This window comes from Sardina pilchardus, chromosome 5 (genome assembly GCF_963854185.1).
Source record: "Sardina pilchardus chromosome 5, fSarPil1.1, whole genome shotgun sequence".
NCBI lineage: Eukaryota > Metazoa > Chordata > Actinopteri > Clupeiformes > Clupeidae > Sardina > Sardina pilchardus.
Genome location: NC_084998.1, coordinates 8,911,547 through 8,931,800, shown reverse-complemented (window position 1 = coordinate 8,931,800; position 20,254 = coordinate 8,911,547). Strand labels below are relative to the sequence as shown.

The 20,254-nt window shown below is 48.6% G+C and overlaps 1 protein-coding gene across 1 annotated transcript; it reads right to left on the bottom strand.

The window, feature by feature from the left end:
• Positions 1-1,266: 1,266 nt before the first annotated feature.
• On the bottom strand, positions 1,267-20,247 carry snx19a (sorting nexin 19a). Its single transcript, XM_062535835.1, has 11 exons — positions 18,673-20,247; positions 18,322-18,460; positions 17,530-17,630; positions 15,869-15,985; positions 15,645-15,772; positions 15,185-15,278; positions 14,598-14,760; positions 13,952-14,075; positions 3,060-3,244; positions 1,872-1,959; positions 1,267-1,396 (listed from the first exon to the last, which is right to left on the bottom strand). Exons 1-11 carry the CDS (start codon positions 20,245-20,247, stop codon positions 1,267-1,269), a joined length of 2,844 nt encoding a protein of 947 aa, XP_062391819.1.
• Positions 20,248-20,254: the final 7 nt, after the last annotated feature.

Genomic DNA, 20,254 nt, shown 5'->3' with positions numbered 1-20,254 from the left:
ATTAACAAGGGTCATGCGGTCCACTCTGAGGGATTGTTCAAATATAAACCGCAGGTCTGATTTATTTCAGATAGAAGGCAAGAGGCCCATTACAGCACCTCCTATCATCCGAATGAGAAACGACTCCTGGCCAGTTAACCTGCGTCACCCAACAGACCTCTGTTTATGTTATGTCTCCAGTATCACTACGCTTTGCCTAGAACTGATTTGAAAAAGTAGGCCACAGGCGTTGTGATGACTTATGCTTGACAAACATTAATGTGCATGCGAGAGCTCACCGTGTCTACTAGGCTGAGGTGAAACTTGGAAACATTGTTCATGTACTTGTGTCAGTGCGCACCTGCCTGACTGTGGGTGTGTAGGTCTCCGTGGATCAGTCTTCAGCTCTCCGATGCAAAAAAGGGACACAGTGACCTAGAAAGATGTGTTGAGTAGGGCAATTCTCTATGAGACCTGTGGCAAATGGCAAGACATGCAATCAGCACGGTAAGAATATACTGTAAGCAAGCAACTTGCTCAAGCAATGGTCTCTACAATATAATGGTGATGTACATGGAACTAATGAAATTCTTTAAGTGCGGCGCATGCATGAATAATTTACATTTATATGGGCATCACATCTGAAAGTTCAAATGAATATGAAACTAAGCTTGTATCTGTTTTCAGTTTTTGATGTAATTATAAAACAAGTGTTTAACAAAACAAATTAATCATTGATAAGCTTGCATGTGACATATACAGTATGGGTTCACCACATGTAATGCAATGCTAAAATATATAAATGGTATGGTATATATGGTATATAAATATGTTAAAGTGGTCTATAAAAATTTGCTCTATGTTACAGTAAATACTATACAGTTTAACAGATACTGATACAAAAACAAACACATAATTAGGAAGTGATTCCTTAAACCCATTGATAAGCAATTGATTCAATATGCCATCATCACATCTTGGTCTGGGTCAAACCTATTGATAATAACCTAATGCATTGTGACTGTATCAACAGGAGTAGTCACACAGTCATAGACCCATTTTCACTGAAAACATTTCCATCTGATTCCATCTGAAAAACCTGATTTGCCACTTGCAATTAAGAACATTATTTGAGTAAGGAATAAATTGCCAACACTGACATTTCACATCTACACTACAGGCCAACCATAAAACCATTTAAAAGTTCTTGAATTTGAACAAGAATGCTATACAGAGCAGTGGCTCCAAGGACAGCTCACATCAACAGAAGTGTGAAAGGCAGAGGGTTCACGGAGATGTTGCCGTTCTCTCCACATCCCGGGAAAGACTTTGCAGCAGGGATTTCTGAAATGCCTCCTCCGAGGACTCAGGGATCAGAAACTCCAGCAGCAGATCAAAGATGCAGTACACCAGGTGCCTGAACACATGAGATGTCAAAGGGTGAATAGACTGACACCCACCTGGGCCGTCAGCTACACACACACACACACACACACACACACACACACACATACTCACATCTATACACACACACACACACACACACACACATACACACACACACACACACAAACACACACACACACATACAGTACAGTACATACACACACACCACACACACACAGTGTGTAGTGAGCATATATTCCAAATCCCATGAAGGCTCAAAAAGAGGCTGATCTTTCCACTATACCAGACATCCTACATACCTCCCTGACGTGACAAAAGCACATTCATCATGGCGTTTTACGTAAGCATTAAGTGCAAATAGAAACTCGATGCGAGTTTCATTTTGCACTGAGAGTGTGGTCCCTGTTATGCAATGGCCGAGTTCACCGTAGTGAACTGTGGCACTGGCTAGAAAATGTGCATCTGCGTATGACTGAGTGGATTACCTGTTGATGTTGGAGTCCTGCAGGGATCCCAGCATATGTTCCCAGCTCAGCCTGAACTTCTCAGATCCCAGCATCTCCGAGATGAAATCTACACACACACGCACACATAGGGTCATACAAAAGACACTGATGGGAATACAACACACTGATGCAATGTGCATTAGATGGTGGAATTGTTGGGCTTTTAATAACCTTTTCACTTTGCCAACGCATTCCAAAATGCTATGGCTTTGGGTGGAAACAAACACAACACTTTATCGAACTGATATCCCGATTTGATTTGATTTGTGAGCATGACTGTCACACAAAGACGACATGAATTAAAAAAAATATATGACATTATTGAACATCGGGGTAGAGTCACTAGCTTCATATTTAACTGAAGCCTTTGCGATTTGCTTATTGCATTCATTCAAATAGCAATTTCGATTCTAACACAATTAATCTTACAGCCCCACAAACAGCCCAATAAATAAACTAAGCAAAACCACTGTTTCTAAACCATATTTGGAAAACAATCCTCTAAAAATCACCTCCATATGTGTCTAATGACTGTCTGTTTGTTTTCAAATACAAAATGTATTACATTTAAAATGTCTTTTGCAACTCTGGAAATGTTAACACTGAAAGTCTTGAGGGGGAAAAAATAGCCACAGAAATGCTACATCTTAAAAACATTCACCAAAATCAGCCAACTGTAGAGCGACATTCCTCTGAGCTATCAACAGGCTTAATAGCACCAATCAGTCGTTTAAGATTATTTCCACATATGGCCCACTGATATATCTTTGTGTTGCCTTAATGGCATGTTGTTGTACTGACTGACAGCATTACTCAATACAAGCGCGTAAATGCTACGAAGTGACACAGACTGACTGGCAAATCTGGCCCTCCTCGCGCAAGTCATTAAAGAGATACAGTTTAACAAGCACAGCATGAAAGCGTGTGCATATTTTGTACACTCCCCAAAACGTATTAAACTGTCTTTACACAGGCTGGTGCTTTGGAATGAGGACAAAACGATGTGAGATCGCAACCGTAAAAAAAAAAAAAAAAAACCTCCAGACACCAGACATGGCTCGCCGTGTTGTGGTCGGGTCAGGAGGCGCAGGGGGCGACGGAGGTGAGGGTTGCCGGTGGTGTCTGGGTGGGCTAGCGCTAGCGCGGCGCTAGCGTGGCACGGCTGACCTGGCAGCATCTGGGCGAGGCAGTCCAGGCACTGCTGCCGCGTCTCCTCGCGCTGCTCGGGGCTCCGCTCCGGCTGCTGCTCGGCCGGCAGCTCCCCGCCGGGCCACACCGCCTCCTGCAGCACCCGCAGGTAGATCACCCAACACGGGGCGCTGGTCAGGTGTCTGATGCCCACGTCCAGCCACCTGGGAGTGGGGGGGGGGGGGGGGATGAGTGGGAGGGGGTTGGTGTTGGGGAGAGGGGGCAGAAAAACACATGCTGTTAATTAACTGGTAATCCCTATTAACTTCTCCCATCATTTCTCCCTGACAGGCTGTGAGAGCGAACAGGCGCAGCATGAGTCCGTTTGTTTTGACCGGCAGGTTTCACAGCGCCGGGTGTAAGGGAGGGGTGGGGGGGGTGGGGAGGGGGCGAAACGAGCATGTGCACATCGGAGTGACGTCTTAGACGCGCGGAGTCGACCTCGAGTTCACCCACTCAGACAGACAAACAGCAGGGGGGTTGGGCGGTCTTCGGCCCTATGGGTTTTGGGGAATGATTCGTTTTTAAGTGTTGACGCACATACCTCGGCACGTAAACACGCACACACACGCAGACACACATCCAGACTTGCACACACAAACACACACAGAGAGGGGTCACCCAGACCCGGCCGACACCGACAGGATGATACATAACACAGGTCTGCGTTCACGTAGAGTGCCTGGGCCTCACCCCGCATCGCATGATGTCGAGCGCGGAAATTTCGCCTGGACATCTTCAGAGAGTGCGTACACGGGGCGCTGGCGGGAGAGTGTAGATGGACACTTTCATGGAGGGAACAATAGAACAAAGCAGCGGAGACCACCACGGACTCGTAAATCCGATTTAGCGGCACACAAAACTAGGTTCACGTACGCTGCGCATACAGTGCATCTCTGAACTCTCGCTGCTTTTTACAATAGGCTTATGCAAGATTTAACATTCACAATCCATCAAATCTGATAGAGGCAAGACAAGACCAATGAACATTAAAATAACGTATTACAGATGTTGTTATGCAACGCTGAGAATTCCTTGAAAATCACTAGAAAATTACAACATGGGTCCGTCTCCTTCAATCACAATTTTTTTTGCCCACTCTCACCCGACTACGCCGTGCATTTCTGCGCGTCTAATCTAATTAGCCTTTTAAACTGTTTTGACTTCCTGGTTTTTGGGCCGAGACTTGCACAAAGCTGCAGCTGCCTTTTCAGGGGCACAGAAGAGGGGAAAAAAGGAGGAGAAAAAACAGACAGAACAGAGAGAAGAAATGGAAAGTGTGGACATCACTCTGTTTATATATCCATTGGGAGGCTGTTGTTTTCTTTTTTTGTTTTGTTTTTTTTTCCCCCTCACTTTGTTCACTTTTATTCGTACGACGCGACAGAGGCTTCCAACGGACACACAGCTCGGCCAGACGGTTACGATCAGACACGAGCGGCCAGACATGGTCTGGGCAGGCGCTGCTGCGCCGCGTCGGAGAGATTGGGTCAGACGGAGGGCCGTTCACCTCCTGGTCCACTGTGTGCACTTAACTGCCACGGCTGCGGTGGGCCGAAGCTCTCTCAGGCTACGCTGTGGGAGCGTCCCTAGCTTCGCTAACCTCAGGCATCCACACTCACTTCAGGCCTATGAGAGCCAGTGGACTAAGTTACTGTTGGACTGGGGGGGTCTCTGCCCCCCCCCCCCCCCCCCCCAAAACCCCCGCACCGGAGCCCATCAACAAGGATCAACGCTGGCGCCATGTGAGGCTGTGTGAGTGTTTCATTCACGTAGCTGCTTTCACCAGTCCCCCCCCCACGTGCATCTCACGCACATAGCGAATGTTCTAGTATCCGCAGTGGGATCCAGACGCACTGACATAGTCAACGGCAAAAAATGGCCCACAGACCAGTGGCACTGGGGACTGATGCAAATCTCAAAACTATTTTTTTAAAAAAAAGTAAAACTGCAGTCAGTGTGGATCAACACTTCAGCACGCGCTACAATTCTGTTTGACACATCTAACAAGGCGTTTTGGCACGGGGGCGCCTGGACGGAGACTCGCCGCTCTGTGGCGGCTCTTTGAACCCCCCCCCTGGCTTGCGTCGTGCCGCTGCGGTCTTGCTGTCTCCACCGCCCCCACAACCTTATAGTCTCAACATGTCTCTCAACCCAATCGAGTCGCACGCAGCTCTCGCGGAGACCGACTGGCTGTGAAGTAACGAAACGTATTAAGCCACCGGCCGACGAGAGACGGCGGAGAACGTTTTCCCCGAAACCCTCGCCGAGAGCTGAGATGGCGCTCCGGTAAAAGCTTGTGGCAGCGCTCCACGCATGTTTATTTTCCACTACGGCGTGTTTTGCACAGTTCTGGAGGTGGCCAGGGCGGACTGATATCACATTCACCAGAATAGATGGAGAGAGAGAGAGAGGGAGCGAGAATATATGGAGAGAGAGAGGGAGAGGGAGAATAGATGGAGAGAGAGAGGGAGGGAGGTCATTTGTGCAGCAGAAATAGCAGGCTGGATGGAGGGCATTTATTTTTGTGAGCCATCAGGGTCACGCACGCACAAATACACACGCACGCACACACACTCCAACACACACAGACACACACACACACACACACACTCACACACATATGCGCATGCCTGCTCGCACGCACGCACACACACACACGTGTCTGTCCGCAGACTAAACAAGAGTGACTCCTGTGCAGGCCTCCGGCACAAAAGGAAGGAAAACAGGACACCCCTCATCAGGTCTACAGACAACAGACATCCCCCTGCCTTTCCCAGAATTCCCAAGGCCTTCGCGGAAAGCGCTCCAGATCCGCACCTGCACCTGCGCCCTCGACTCCTTCATGCAGCGCGCCTCCCTCTCCCTCTCCACCTCCTCCTCCTCCACCTCCTCCTCTGTCTGAGCAGTGATATCATTCGGTTAGTTTAGAAGCTGATGCCATGCTTCAGCTACTTCTATCCTCAATGAGTCTAAATGGTTTCAGACTAGACTAAATCCAGCGTTATTCCTGTGTGTGTGTGTGAGTGTGTGTGTGTGTGTGAGAGAGAGAGAGAGTGTGTGTGTGTGTGTCCCATTCCTGACATTGGTGCAACTTGAGCTGGCCAGAGGTCAGCATCGAGAGCGTGCCACAAAAGACCCTGTGCAGATCGGGTGTTCCTGGAAAATAAACACCTCGCAGCTTTTGTGAACACACCAATTTCAAACTTTAAAAGGAGAGGTCAAAATGTGGAGCGGTTTCCAGGCAATGGGACAAAGCGTGCGGCTCAATTTACTGTTAGCTAGTCCCCACAGGAATCTTCACTAAGATCAATGCTGATGGGTCATCGATGGGCAGCTCTTTTTTTTAGCACGTGCTAACGGCCTGGGCCCCTCTCTCCTCTCCTCTCCTCTCCTCTCTTCTCTCCTCTTCTCCTCTCTTCTCTCCTCTCCTCTCCACTCTACTCCACTCCTCTCCTCTCCTCTCTCCTCCTCTCTGTCTGCAGAAGTGTAATGTTGTAGCCATGGCGGATGACTGGGACTTTTCCCCCCATCTGTTGGCGGACAGCGTCGGCCGGTCGTTCGGCACAGCCTTGACTCCAAATGACCTGATGCTGGCTCCGATCGCCTAGGCCCAGTCGCGCTTCGAGCACTGAGGCATAGGAAAAACGTGAAGTGCCTCTCGGGCGACTAAGTAGAAACACGCTGTTGAGTTAAGTCCATGAAAAACCATGCTTTTGCCAATCACATAAAAGAAAATATGGCTTGGCACCAGACCTGAAAAAAAAAACTGTCTAGGAATCAAGTTACATAAGCATGTTCTAGTACAAGTATAAATAGAGAAATAATAAAATATGACCTTACCACACATTTAGCAATTGCCAAAAGTTTATCTATCTGCTGGGATGCTTTTTTGAAGGAATCGTTTGAACCAGACATACATAAGCAATAAATCTGTTTAGCCATTGTGAGACTTTTACAGTGTCTTTGTTACGTGCTCACAAATAACACGTCCCGTGTGGATATAACTATTTCTTTTCAGGTGCTACATGGTTTTTGGTGTCAAAAAAATAAAAACATTTATTGACTATTCTGTAATTCTTAACACATAAGTGGAGAAAAAAAAGCGTTTTTCAAATACTTCCTTTGTGAGTTCCCAGTCTCCTTTAGACGGTGTATGGGTGTACGAGCATTTAGCTTCGCTAAGCTACGCCCTAAGCTAACCCATATTCTTGAACACAATACCCACGTTTCCCTGAATGATATTTATTTCAAAGTGAATAGGCTCCCCTCGCAGTGTTGTGCTTGGCTTTGCTCTGCCCCGCGCTCCGCTCTCATGCGCTGTTATGTGTTGTGTTACCGAGTGACCCGCGCCTTGATCTAATCACGCGAGCGCTCCGACTGGCACGGCGAGGAGAAAAAAACTAAAAAGATAGCAGCGCTGCGGACGGTTCCGTGCAGGGGCTGTCCGCCCGAGAAGGGGCCCCGATCGTCATCGGCCGCGCATCCCGCCGCGCTCAAGGTTAAAACGGGATCAAAACACCAGCGCTGCCTGGCCCTGGGCTCCGGGTGAGGCTTTGATTAAGCCGGGCCTCCCACACACAGCGCCAGCTCATCGCCATGGATCAGAGGCCCTTTTCCCAGAAGGCTGCTCGTGGTGGTGGGGCTTGCTAGTAACTCCTGAATAGGCCTTGGCACCAACTCGCCACTCGGTCACGGGCATAAGTGGATAGAGGACGCACAGAGATGGTACTGGCGACAGACCGGGCCTGTGGTGAGACCTATTGTGTGCCCCGTTACTGACAGACAGCGTTGTCTGCCTGCCAGAATATAGGAAGATTGCAGCTATACATTTGCCGTTTGCATCATATATCGTCATATTCTTGTTATTGTGGTACCCTCCCCCCCACCCGTTCTCCCAGTTTGTTTCTGAAAAAAATAACACCATGCTGGTGATCTATCTTTTTCCACAAAAATAGAGAACAAATCTCACATCATATCAGGCAAAATATGAAGTGACACACTAAGTGGTTTAATAAACCACATTCCAATATTTGTGGAAATATGTTTGTAAGCCCTGTAAATTAACTTCACTGGCTGCATGGCAATATAACCAAGCCATGATGGTGGAAAAATATTAAAAAATGATGGAAAAATGAAATGCTCTTTTTAACAACCACCAATCAATTTGCATTTGGTCCCAACACACAGATCTGAGGGAAGTGATTTTCTCGGCAGTGTTTGCACGGAGTGAGTGCAGAGACAGAGGAGACGACCTCTCTCATCAGTCATGCTCTAGTCTGCCCCCTGCTGTTGGCACCTGGCACACCTGCTGGGGATGCTTGCTTCCCGCTCATTCTCCAGTTTCACGCCAGCGCAGAGTGGCGTCTGGTGGTACGCGCGGCTCAGGCATGTAGCCTGCGGCGTGAACGCTCGCGCGCCAAACTGATTATCAACAGACGGGTGATCTCACCCTCCACCCTTTTATCAAAAGCAAAGACAATGTCAAAAAGCTTCATGACTTTTCAGGCCTGGATGTCCAACCACAGATGCATTTCAGTTGCACATCTTCTTCTATACCAGATAACACATGTAGCAAAAACTCTGAACTGAAAAACAAAGGTGAACACTGGTTATTAACCGCACTACAATGTTGGATTATTATTAAATACGCTTAGTTGCATGCATGATTCATATTTTGACCTTATTCAAATGTGCAACATCAGCTGCAGGCTGTGACCCATTGCCCATTACATATATTTGCTCCCGGGCTCTAAATGTCCACAGCTAGGACAGCCTGTCCTGGCACGACCGATCTGTGACTGTGACCCGGTCCAGTCCGGTTGGAAACAAGTGGTCACACATCCGCATGCACTACCGCTGTGCATGCCAACACACGCAGACACATACAGGGACAGATGTGCACAATGCACAGCTGCACAAGCCATTCAGGTGCAATTAAAACCTCTTCCTTTGTGTCTGCGGGTGATATACTGTGTTCAGTGCTAAACTGCAATGCTTTTGTGTCTCTGTCTGTTTACATGTTAGGATGGGATCTTTACTTGCATACCATGCCCACATTTGGGTTGTGCAGTCATGGTCTTAATTAGGCACATTACGATAGTGTCTGGTGGTGTCCAGGTCTTATTTGGACATCACATTTGTGTAATTAGCTTTTATGGCAAGAGTGTGTGCATGTGTGCCTGTGTTTGTGTTTGTGTGTGTGTGTTTTTATGTGTGTGTGTGTGTGTGTGTGTGTGTGTGTGTGTGTGTGTGTGTGTGTGTGTGTGTGTGTGTGTGTGTGTGTCTCTGTGTCTGTGAGTTTGTGCTTCGACAAGAGTTTCCTTTCATTTGAAGTGTCACGTGTTAATCAAACAATGCCCTGTTTTAAGTTGCTGAGACTTCATTCAGCTCCAGAACAGTTTGTTCTATGAACAGGGAACACCTCATGTTGAGAGAGGGAGACGCGAGTCAAATGGATCGAGACCATTGTGTAATAAGTCTGTTTAAAGGCGTTCCATCTCAGTCATGCCAAGATATGCGTTAAACTGTGAAAAGCAGATCAGGGCTCCCAGACTGCGCTCCTGCAGTGAGATATTTGTCCAACCATAGGAAAACTGGTAAAGAAGTCTCTCAAAGTAGGGAATTATGGGCAATAACAGGCAAGTGCCAACGCTCATGGTGAAGAAAAGCCAAGGGGTTTCAAAATCAGATTATACAGAACTGCTCTCAAATCCAAAGCAGAACCCCTATTTAGGGACTCATAACTCAATGGGACAAACAGAGCAGACTCCCCCTCCAAACACATACACACACACACACACACACACACACACACAGAGAGAGAGAGAGAAAGAGAGAGAGAGAGAGAGAGAGAGAGAGAGACACACACACACACACATACACACACACACACACACACACCACATCACACACACACATATGCACACAGACTTGGAAACATAACCAACCCACCCACGGAGTGACAGTGAGGTTCAGACCTCGTAAGAAATGCCTGTACTCGCCGAGCGCCCTCTCCCCTCTCAGCAACAGCGCTCCTCCGAGCTCCTCACACCTTTTATGTCAAACTCAAGCCCTCAAACTCTTAAAATGGCAATTGCAGAGAGATAGAGAGATAGAGTGAGAGAAAGAGAGAGAAAGAGAGAGAGAGAGAGGGAGGGAGAGAGAAAGAGAGAGAGAGAGACCCTCATTTATCATTTTTCCAATGTGCCTGCACCTTTTACCACGTCGCTGTATCAGTCCGAAGCGTCTGGCCGGCAGAGCGCTGGCTTGTGCAATGGGACAGATGCAGACGGGGTCGAGGAGGTCGAATACTTTCGTCCTGCTCCAACTCATTAGAAATTTCCTAAGTTCTTCGACATGCCTGGAGAGGAATGCTCGTCACTGATAAAGAGGGCCTTTGCCAGATGGGGCCAGAACCAGAGGTCTCGGTGTCTGACTCTCCGTTAATCCATTAAAAAAATAACGGAAATAAAAAAAAATAAAACCCAGGCCGAGGAACCGCACAACCTTCTCGCTGTCTTCACTCGACTTCTCGACTTCCTTACTTTGGAAGTTGTCCAAAGTTTCAGAAACGTGTGTCTACGCTCCCTCCCCCCCCCCCCCACGACTGAAAGAATGAGTTATGGTCAGGATGATTGACCTGTTTTTGAGGGTGGAAGTGCGCAAGAGAAAATTAAGACAAGAGTTGTGGTTTTCATCTGACGGGCGCTCACCTCGACATACGCGCCCATAAGTAATGCACCAGCACATAGGACGCTGGGCGCATGGAACGCTCTCTGGTTGGCCGGCTGTGCGTCCGACCTCTGGCCTCCCCATCCCATGTTTTTGCGATCATGGACACTTTTTCAGGAGTTTTCCGAAATCCACAATGACAAACCTTACGCTTTCGGAATTTTGCTGCGCTGCATAAGGCATGCGACTGCAAAAATGCGCGTCGAGATACAAAATGGAAGCGACCTCTATCTGTGGAGAACGTCAAACGTCAGGTGTTATCGCGCACCTGTCCGTGGTGACGGTGCAGTGGATCTTCATGGCCGACCTGAGCTCCCTGCACAGAACACGGCAGAGGTTTTAGGACACTGACCCCCCGCATTCCTCGTGCGGTCGCGCGGCTCTGCAGCCCGCTCGCCGGTCCAGCCCAGAGAGCCAGGGGGCTCTTCGCACTCGGCCCCCCGGAACATTCCGTGCCCCAGACACAACTTTACGGGCAGAGCCGCCGCGGGTGGGGGTCCCGTTTTAGTCCGGGATGAGCTAACTATACGCGCTATCAGTTACCGTCTTCGCTCCCCCAAACCCATCAACACCCCCGGTCACACTAGGCACATTAAGCGGGGCAAAACAATCTCTATAATTATTCCCACATTCGAGCGCTAGCGGCCGATGTCATGGGGCAGCATATAGCCCTGGGGGGGGGGGGGGGGGGGGCAACGGTGCCAGGCCTGACACTTTGAGCTCCTCTTATAGACCAGTCCCCACTGACACATATCCTCGCCCAATAATGACATCAGCACAGAATCAGGCGCGGGCAGCAGGGGATTGGGTATCACCACAACAACGTGTCATCACTCACACAGCGGTGCCGCATGAGTAGTACTACACATACACACACACAGACACACACACAGACACACAGAGTACACACACACACACACAAACACACTTCACTTGTCTGGTGGGTTGCGGGTGGATCATTTCACACCAAGAAAAGAACTCACTGCTCCTGTTTACAATTAAAGTTTTTTTTAGAAGTGAAAACCCTGCTGACACAAGGTCTGCTTAATCTAAACATTAAACAAACAAAAAAAGAAAAGAAAAGAAAAGAATTTTCTATGAAGCTTTACGATGCTTGCATGCATTTCTGCTATTAAACCCCGCCATCTAGCTGCTTAACTAAGCTTTGCTTTTTATGCATGTTTTGTAAGGGCAACGTTTTTAATAATATCACCTCTTTTATGACGTTCATACTTAATAAGCAATAGCACGCCACAAGATAATTGAATACACTGGGAGAAAAAATTATCTACTGCCAAAGTTCAGCATTCCATAGCAGGGAGACTTAGGCTGGGCCTGAAGGAATGCTTTCTGTGCGTGCAAATAAACATTACCAATTGAAAGCTGAGAGTGGGAACATTTGGCTGGACCGACACTGACAAGCTCATTACTATCTGGCCGAGATAGGATGGATGCAACTCCTGCTTCCCTAGATCAGCTATTCCCTGCGTCCATGTTGGGTCAGCATGACCACCCGCGGCGGTCTCCCACCCTGCTTCAGGTCCCTCGGAAGAATCCGACGTATTTATCTTGCGAGGAGTCGTCAGAGCATTCGCCGCTTTTTAATCACCCGCCTGACGTCAAGCGTTCAGAAAACACCTGCCAGATGTTTCGTTTAGCGTGCACTTTCAACGGTTAATAATTTTCCCTCGGGTAGTGAAAAAACTAGGAATCCATTTCTCTCTGTAAACTGTGGCTCTGGAGAAAATCAATTACGTTTAATCTCAGAAACGGCTTGTTTGTGATGAACCCAATAATCGTTTCGTCTCTCTTGCCTCCTTGGCCATGACTGTTCGCTCCACAGCAGAAATTTTATACAGGAAAGTCTGTTCACCCTCACTTGGCCTGATTCGCTGACATTTCACCAAGCTCGACTATCAGCATCCAGTCTCAGCAGCATACATCTCATAACAGCCCTCTGCCCACTATATAAATAAAATTAGCCTTTTAAATGAGCACAGATTCATCCAAAGACCCATTATTTAAATAAATAAATGGGGGAATATTATGCAACAAGCCCGTTTAATCACATCTGCTTGTTGAGCGCTGTTGTTTTTGGAACAAACGTCGACAGCTATCGTTCATTATTCTATGGTCGCAAATGGCCCCAGTCAAGATTTCACTCAGCCATTCCTGGAAGCGTACTGTCTAGGCAGCTGACAAGCCAATTCATTACACACTGAAGACGTGTCTATCATGTGCTATTTGACCCCGGCTATTAGCCGTGGACTGGCCAACACACTAATAAAACAAGACTAAACAAGTTTTGTTTAGCCGGACCACAAGTGCTCTCTGTGGGCAACACTGTGTGTATAAACTGAAGCCCTTGATCCGAGTCTCCAAGTCCATAAATGGTTCTGGATGCGCTTTCCCCCCCCCACAGTGTTCCCCTCACATGCTTACAAATACCCAAATACCCAAATTGACAGAGCATGAAAAATATTAGCATGATCTTAAAGTTTTTACAGGCCCTCTCTGAATTTTTCCCTTGCTCAGAGATAGACATGAGGGCCGGGACTGTGCTGCAGCAGCAGGTTGTTTAGGGTTGTGTTTAGCGTTAAAGTGTAATTTCGCGATTATGTAATTTCGGAATCCAAAGTGTAACCAGTCCACAACATGATACTCCCTACATGGTGTGATGTCTCTTGAAAACACTTGTGCCTGCGTGTTGCAACAATGGGAAGTCGGTAAGTCAGTTGAGGACACTGACTATTCTTGGCCAGGAATTGGTGCTGTCCAACAAAGAGATACAGTGTCTGTCTTATCAAAAGCTCTGGAACTTATCAAAGTCGGATTCATTCTCCTGGTAGTGCAAAAACATAGCCATGCATCATTAATATAAATAGTGTGACTCTTTGATACAGCAGTGGAAACAACACACTGTGCATCCATACTCATTCAGTATTTAACACTCACACTAGTATGTCATTGTTGGTTATAGTTGTGGTAGAAAAGTAAAGGGAATGATTCAATGGGAGTAACATAAGTGATTTGTACACATAATTTCAATTTCCGTGATTTCAGTGATGGCTAAACTTGTCTTTAGAAATGATCCTCTATGCTGAGCCCCTCAGTGTTGACGGCAGACACACTGTTACCTTTCAATGAAGGTGCCAAACAGCAGTCTGATGGTCTTCTGGATATTCTCCGTGCACAACCAGCTCCACTGGTCTTTCATCAGCAGACAGAGGATGTTCAAGGCCACGTCAGCCAGAGCAGTGTCTGCCAATGCAAAAACACGTAAGAGTGCACGTACAAGCAATCACACTCATTTACAGACACACACACACGCACGCACGCATGCACACGCGCACACACACACACACACACACACACACGCACGCACGCACGCACGCACGCACGCACGCACGCACGCACGCACGCACGCACACACATACACATACTCACATCTACACACACACACACACACAATATCCCTCTGACTGTGTGGTGGAGTGATACTGCCTCCTAGTGGCTGTTTGATGTCTCTATGCAAAGGAAGCTGAAAATGAGCCTGTGTTTGCCCAAGACTGAGGTGACACTTGAGATCAAACGGGACTAACAGTGTACTTCAATTGTCCTCTTTGTTTGAGGATCAATCTTATTTGGGTGCCGTACCATCAGTTAATACCTGAGGTCTTACTTTAATCCCATTGATTCCATTCTGGTTTGTTTTGCAAATATCAGCCAACCCTTCTGACCAAAAAGAAAAAAACATTTGGGCAAAGGTTTTCAAGAGGCTACCTGTCGATCTCCTCTCCAGAGTTCTGGAGCGTTCCCGGCCGCCTCTCTGGTCCACTCCGACGGCTCGGCCCTCCTCAGCGGTCATCTTCTGCGGGCCACACAGCACCCGCTCGTGCTCCCTGATGAGGCCCTCCAGGCCTGTAATGGAAAGACCCTGCAGCACCTAGCAGGAAGAACAGGAGACATTATTACACTACAATACATTACGCTTCAGTATCATACGAGCAGCAAGGCTCAATGGCATCAACTGTGTCCAGAGTGCATCCTGTTGCATCTAAAACCAAACAGAAGAATGCATATCTCCATCCTCGATGCACAGCCATCTGACTCACACATCACACTGGTGTTATAGTCATTTCAAGGTATTAAATAGAAAAGCCAGCCTCAACTAGAGGATAATGGGCTCAAAATAAAATGTGAAGAGTTTTAAGTACAATGTTGCCACAAACAATGGTTTATTAAAGGTTTATTACTGTGAAAAGTAGCATACATTAAAATAAATCATTAATACATAGCAACTATTGCAAAGAACATAAGTGCGACAGAGACTAACATTTAAAGATGGTTGTCAGTCTTAGATTACTTACAGTGCTCCCCTCGCTGAAAGTGTAAATTACTTTAGGATGCATGTCAGGGATATTGAGGCTTGGCGCAATCTTGCTTGAAAATCTCAGCCGAGATCTGAAAAAAGACATTGAAGTGTGAGGTTATGTGTGTGTATGTGTGTGTATATAATGTCAATAAATATCAGCCACTGAGCAGAAACATGAACAATGCCATTTATATATGATTGTGTATGATTCAGTTTATCAGTCATTCAGTAAGTGTTTCAGCTGGCATTCTGGAATGTCCCTTACATTAGAAGATGCTTCTTTCCAAAGCATTTATGTCAATTATATCACAAGGGCTATTGTCCCCGGGGAAACTTGGGGTTAAGTGCCTTGCTCAAGGGCACAACGTCACAAGCCGGAAAATTGAACCCACAACTTCTCAGGCAACTACATACATGCCCAGATCCTTAACCTCTAAGCTACCACCGCCCCACACCTGATCATCTTCTTGCCATCTGGTTGGTTCCGCCCATCGGAGTCTCCATCTGCCTCCTCGGTGGGGCTTTGGGGCTCCGAGCGAGGGAATGCTGTCTTCAGGGTGTCCACGATGGCATTCACTACCAACTGCCACCAAACAGTCAAACAGAGGAAACGTCAACATTGACCCAAACTGTCATCTTGGCACCGATATTTTTCGTCAAAAACAACTCCGTCGCTGACCTTGTCGATCCGTGAAATGCTTGGCTTCTTCTCAAATGTCATTCTGGCGTCTGTGTTGAGACCCAGGAATTCCTGCACCTCGTCACTGTTGGCGGTCTCAGGGATGGTGCAGAGATGCTGCCAAGCACACACACACACACACACACACACACACACACACACACACACACATAACAACATCAATGCATAAAAGCCTTCATGCAATTCAAGACCCTTTTGCAATTCAAAATGACCAAGGCCCAATGACCATGGCTGTGTCCAAAATGGAAACTATCCTGCCTTTTCTGATAGCATTCAGTGGCATGAGGCATCAAGGCATGTCTGAAATCAAATACTTTCTGTAAAATGCTGCCTTCTTCGTTTTGCTGAATTTTGAAGGCAGCATGTCCAGTATGTATCCTTTGCGCTCCATTCAACCAAACATTCTTTTAGAAGGTCACTGCTTCAATCAACTCCCATTGATTTAAGTCAGCTGTCGGCATTCTGTGACGCTATCTTGCTAAGCCGACCAAAACAAAGTTTACAGTTGCCACTGTAGTGGCCGAACAGCGCGAGAGATGCTGCAAAATGTTTGCTCTGCTGGAAACAATAAACCAGCCACAAAATGGAATCTACTGGAAGCCTGGACATTTGATTTCTTGCCTGCGTACATTACCTGCCAAGGGTGCCAGAAGTTGCCGTTTAAGTATTTAATTTAAGTTTAATTTCCTAAGTTTAGTTTTGTTAAGTTTGGTCACAAACGGCCACTACAGCCACCTTGATGGCTGCTATGGCAAGTGAGTGACTCGTTAGACAGTTGAAGGTAGTGAGGCAGATGCATTCCGTTTCGGACACAGCCCATAATTCCATAACATTAAAGGGATATTCCGCCATTTTTGGAAATACGCTCATTTTCCACCTCCCCTCGAGCAAAACAATCGATATTTACCTTGTTCCCGTTCATCCAGCCATTCTATGAGTCTGGCGATACAACTTTTAGCTTCAGCCTAGCATAGATCATTGAATCGGATTAGACCATTAGCTTCTCGCCTGCTAGCTTCATGTTTAAAAGTGACTAAGATTTCTGGTAATTTTCCCATTTAAAACGTGTCTCCTCTCAAGTTAGAAAGTGCAATAAGACCAACTGAAAATGAAACCTGGCATGTTTCTAGGCTGATTTGACATGGAACTACACTCTCATCTGGCGTAATAATCAAGGCAACTTGCAACTTACTGGCACTACTACTGCTTGTTGTCTATGGGGACTATTTTCAGATGCTGCGTACGATATCACTGCGCCTATGTTACGTTTGCAAGTTGCCTTGATTATTACGCCAAATGAGAGTGTAGTTCCATGTCAAATCAGCCTAGAAAAACGCCAGGTTTCATTTTCAGTTGGTCTTATTGCACTTTCTAACTTGAGAGGAGACACGTTTTAAGTGGGAAAATTACCAGAAATCTTAGTCACTTTTAAACATGAAGCTAGCAGGCGAGAAGCTAATGGTCTAATCCGATTCAATGATCTATGCTAGGCTGAAGCTAAAAGTTGTATCGCCAGACTCACAGAATGGCTGGATGAACGGGAACAAGGTAAATATCGATTGTTTTGCTCGAGGGGAGGTGGAAAATGAGCGTATTTCCAAAAATGGCGGAATATCCCTTTAAGGCGGGGGGGGGGTTACTTTGAGATATGTCTCCAGCTGGCCTTTCCGAGCTTCCACTTTATCTACGTCAGCATTCCCGAAGGGAAGATCCAGGAAGAGTCTCTTGGGGCCTTTCACATCTGCAATGACAGTTGATCGTCACTCCTACACATGTTGGAGCAATTTGACATACTGTATTTACATGAACATTTACATCTATTCATTTAGCAGACGTCTCTATCAAAAGCAACATACAGTACATATCAATTACACTACAAGGGCCACTGTCTCCGGAGGTTAAGTGCCTTGCTCAAGAGCACAACGATGGATGGAATTGAACTTTCTGGCTACTGCATGCTGGCCCAGGTCCATCACGCTACGCTACGCTGCGCTACCACTGCCCATATTTACACACATCAGGGATGCAAACAAGTGAGGGATGAAAAAGTGAGTGCATGAATGACCCAAGTGACCCATTTTGGTTCAAGAAAGGAGTAGATCCTACTGTATGCGCTTCTGCAAACAACTGGTGCATCCACGGCAGGGGACAAGCTGATCAAACTGAGGAAGGATACCGGAGCAGCACAGACAGCACAGACAATTGAGACTTCATTTTTCAATGCAATGGTGCACAGCAAAAAGACTAACGTTTTGATGTTGATAACATCTTTGTCAGAGTCCGGACGAAAAAATGAAGTCTCAAAAACCTCTGTGCTCCTTCCTCAATTTGACCCATTTTGGTATCAGAAAGTCTGACACCAAAATGGTATCAGCAATTTAGAGAGCAATGTACATCACATACACTGTACTGTAGAATGTCAGGTGGCTTACTTTTGACCACTTTGCGGAGTTCTGGCTTCTCCTCCAGTCGAGTCTGTAGGTTGAGGAACTCGCTATAGCGGCGGTTCACGGTGTGATACGCGAGAGACTGGTCTGTTCCCGAGCTGTCCGAATCTGCAACAGTCTCATACTGCATACGTTCACACAGAGAAAACAGAGAGTGAGTGGCACAGAAAGAGAGAGAGCGAGAGAAAGAGAGAGAGAGAGAGAGAGAGAGAGAGAGAGAGAGAGAGAGAGAGAGAGAGAGAGAGAGAGAGAGAGATTTAGCGTAGGACTTTTTTGAGGATAAAAAATGGCACCCTGGACAAAACATCAAGGGCGCACACACAGACATGGCTTTACCTTCACAGTGTAGAGTGTGTATGGGTGTGTGCTGCTGCCCTTTTGCTCCTTGGCCGTGAGCGTCCCCGAGATGCGCAGGTTCTGGATGACCAGAGGCCCCTCGGGGCTGCCCAGAGGCTCGAACTTGAAGGGGGGCAGACAGAGGCTCCCGGGGGCCGTCGCCGAGCTGCCCTGGTGGAGCGAGGCCGGCGTCTCCTCCACCGGGCTCTCGGGCCAGGAGCGGTGACCCATGGCGGACACCATGACCTTCGGCGCCGAACGCTTCGCCGCGCCGAGGAAGCCGAAGGGCTCTTCCTCCAGGCACACGAGTCCGCAGAAGTCGGTGGGGGACACGCAGTCGCAGAAGCGGTCCGTCTTGTCCCCCTCGGAGTTCAGCGACTCGTAAGAGACCTTCTTGCCGTCCGAGGACGGCGACTCCAGGTCGGAGGAGTCGGCCTCCGGGTCCCAGCGGGAGCTTCGGATCGGCCGGAGGAGGTCCACGGGAAGTCGGGCCGGACCGACCCGTCCCGAGAAGAGCCGCCCGGTCCCGGCACACTGCGTGGGCTCCTCCAGCGAGGACAGACTGTGGGCGCTGCTCTCCGTGCTGGTCGGGACGACCGAGGAGAACGAGGAGGCGTCGGTCAGCGTGACGCTGGACATCTCCGGCGTCGACCACATCATGGTGGTGTCGAGGCCGCAGCTCCAGGAGTCCTGCTGCGTGGCTCGGGCCTCGTAGAACGCCTCCTGCGTCTCTGCCTCGTCCTCCGGCGAGCTGGGCTTGGTGAAGACGTCGACGATGGTGAGGTTGAGCCAGTCGGGATTGGACACCCTGGCCACCAGCGGCAGGAGGACGTTGCACGTGATGAGCTCCACCACCATGAAGCGGCCCGTCCGGGTCTCCAGGAGAGGGTACGGCACCAGCGCGTGCATGAGCAGGTCCACCACGGACCTGGAGTAGCTGAGCTCGGCCGTGGCACTCGCCAGAGCCGGGTGGGGCTGGAACGCCTGGCTGTACAGCTGCCACAGGTCCGGGACCTCGCCGCCCCCCCGCGCCTGCGACTCTGGCCCGGGATCAGGCCGCGTCTGGCCCTGCTGCTGCTGCTGCTGTTGCTGGCGTGCGCGGCTGTAGCTCTGGAGGTGGCAGCCGCAGAGCTCCAAGGCCCGCTGCGCCAGCGCCCGCCTGTCCACGTGACGCGCCCGCCGCTTCAGCTCGGCCGCCGACGCCAGCATGGCGTCTCGCACCACCCACTCGAACTCGCCCTCCTCCTCGGCCACGAGGGTGCGGTACCACGAGGAGACGAAGTCGCGCACGGCTTTGCTCACCGCGCTGTGGATCTCCCAGTCGAGCCGCCGCTCGCTGTCCACGGCAGGCTGGGCCGGAGGGGACTGGTACAGCGGCAGGAAGTGCTCCAGGTGGAGGAGGCTGTTGCCGTCCAGCATGACCCGTGACCCAAGCCAGCCTCCGAGCACCACCAGCAGGCTGGTGAAAACGCACAGGAGCCATACGTTTACCAGCAGATGGAAGAGGACCAGCCAGGCCAGAAACACCCCACATCCCAGCACCTTCCTCTGGGCCAGTATGTTGGTGGCCGGCATCCCTTTT

Coding starts and splice junctions, on each gene's coding strand:
- snx19a (XM_062535835.1), bottom strand. CDS start 20,247: ATGCCGGCCACCAACATACTGGCCCAGAGGAAGGTGCTGGGATGTGGG. Junction 18,461..18,672: donor ACACACTCTACACTGTGAAG/GTAAAGCCATGT, acceptor GAACGTATGCAG/TATGAGACTGTTGCAGATTC. Junction 14,761..15,184: donor CTTTCAGCGAGGGGAGCACT/GTAAGTAATCTA, acceptor TCTTCCTGCTAG/GTGCTGCAGGGTCTTTCCAT.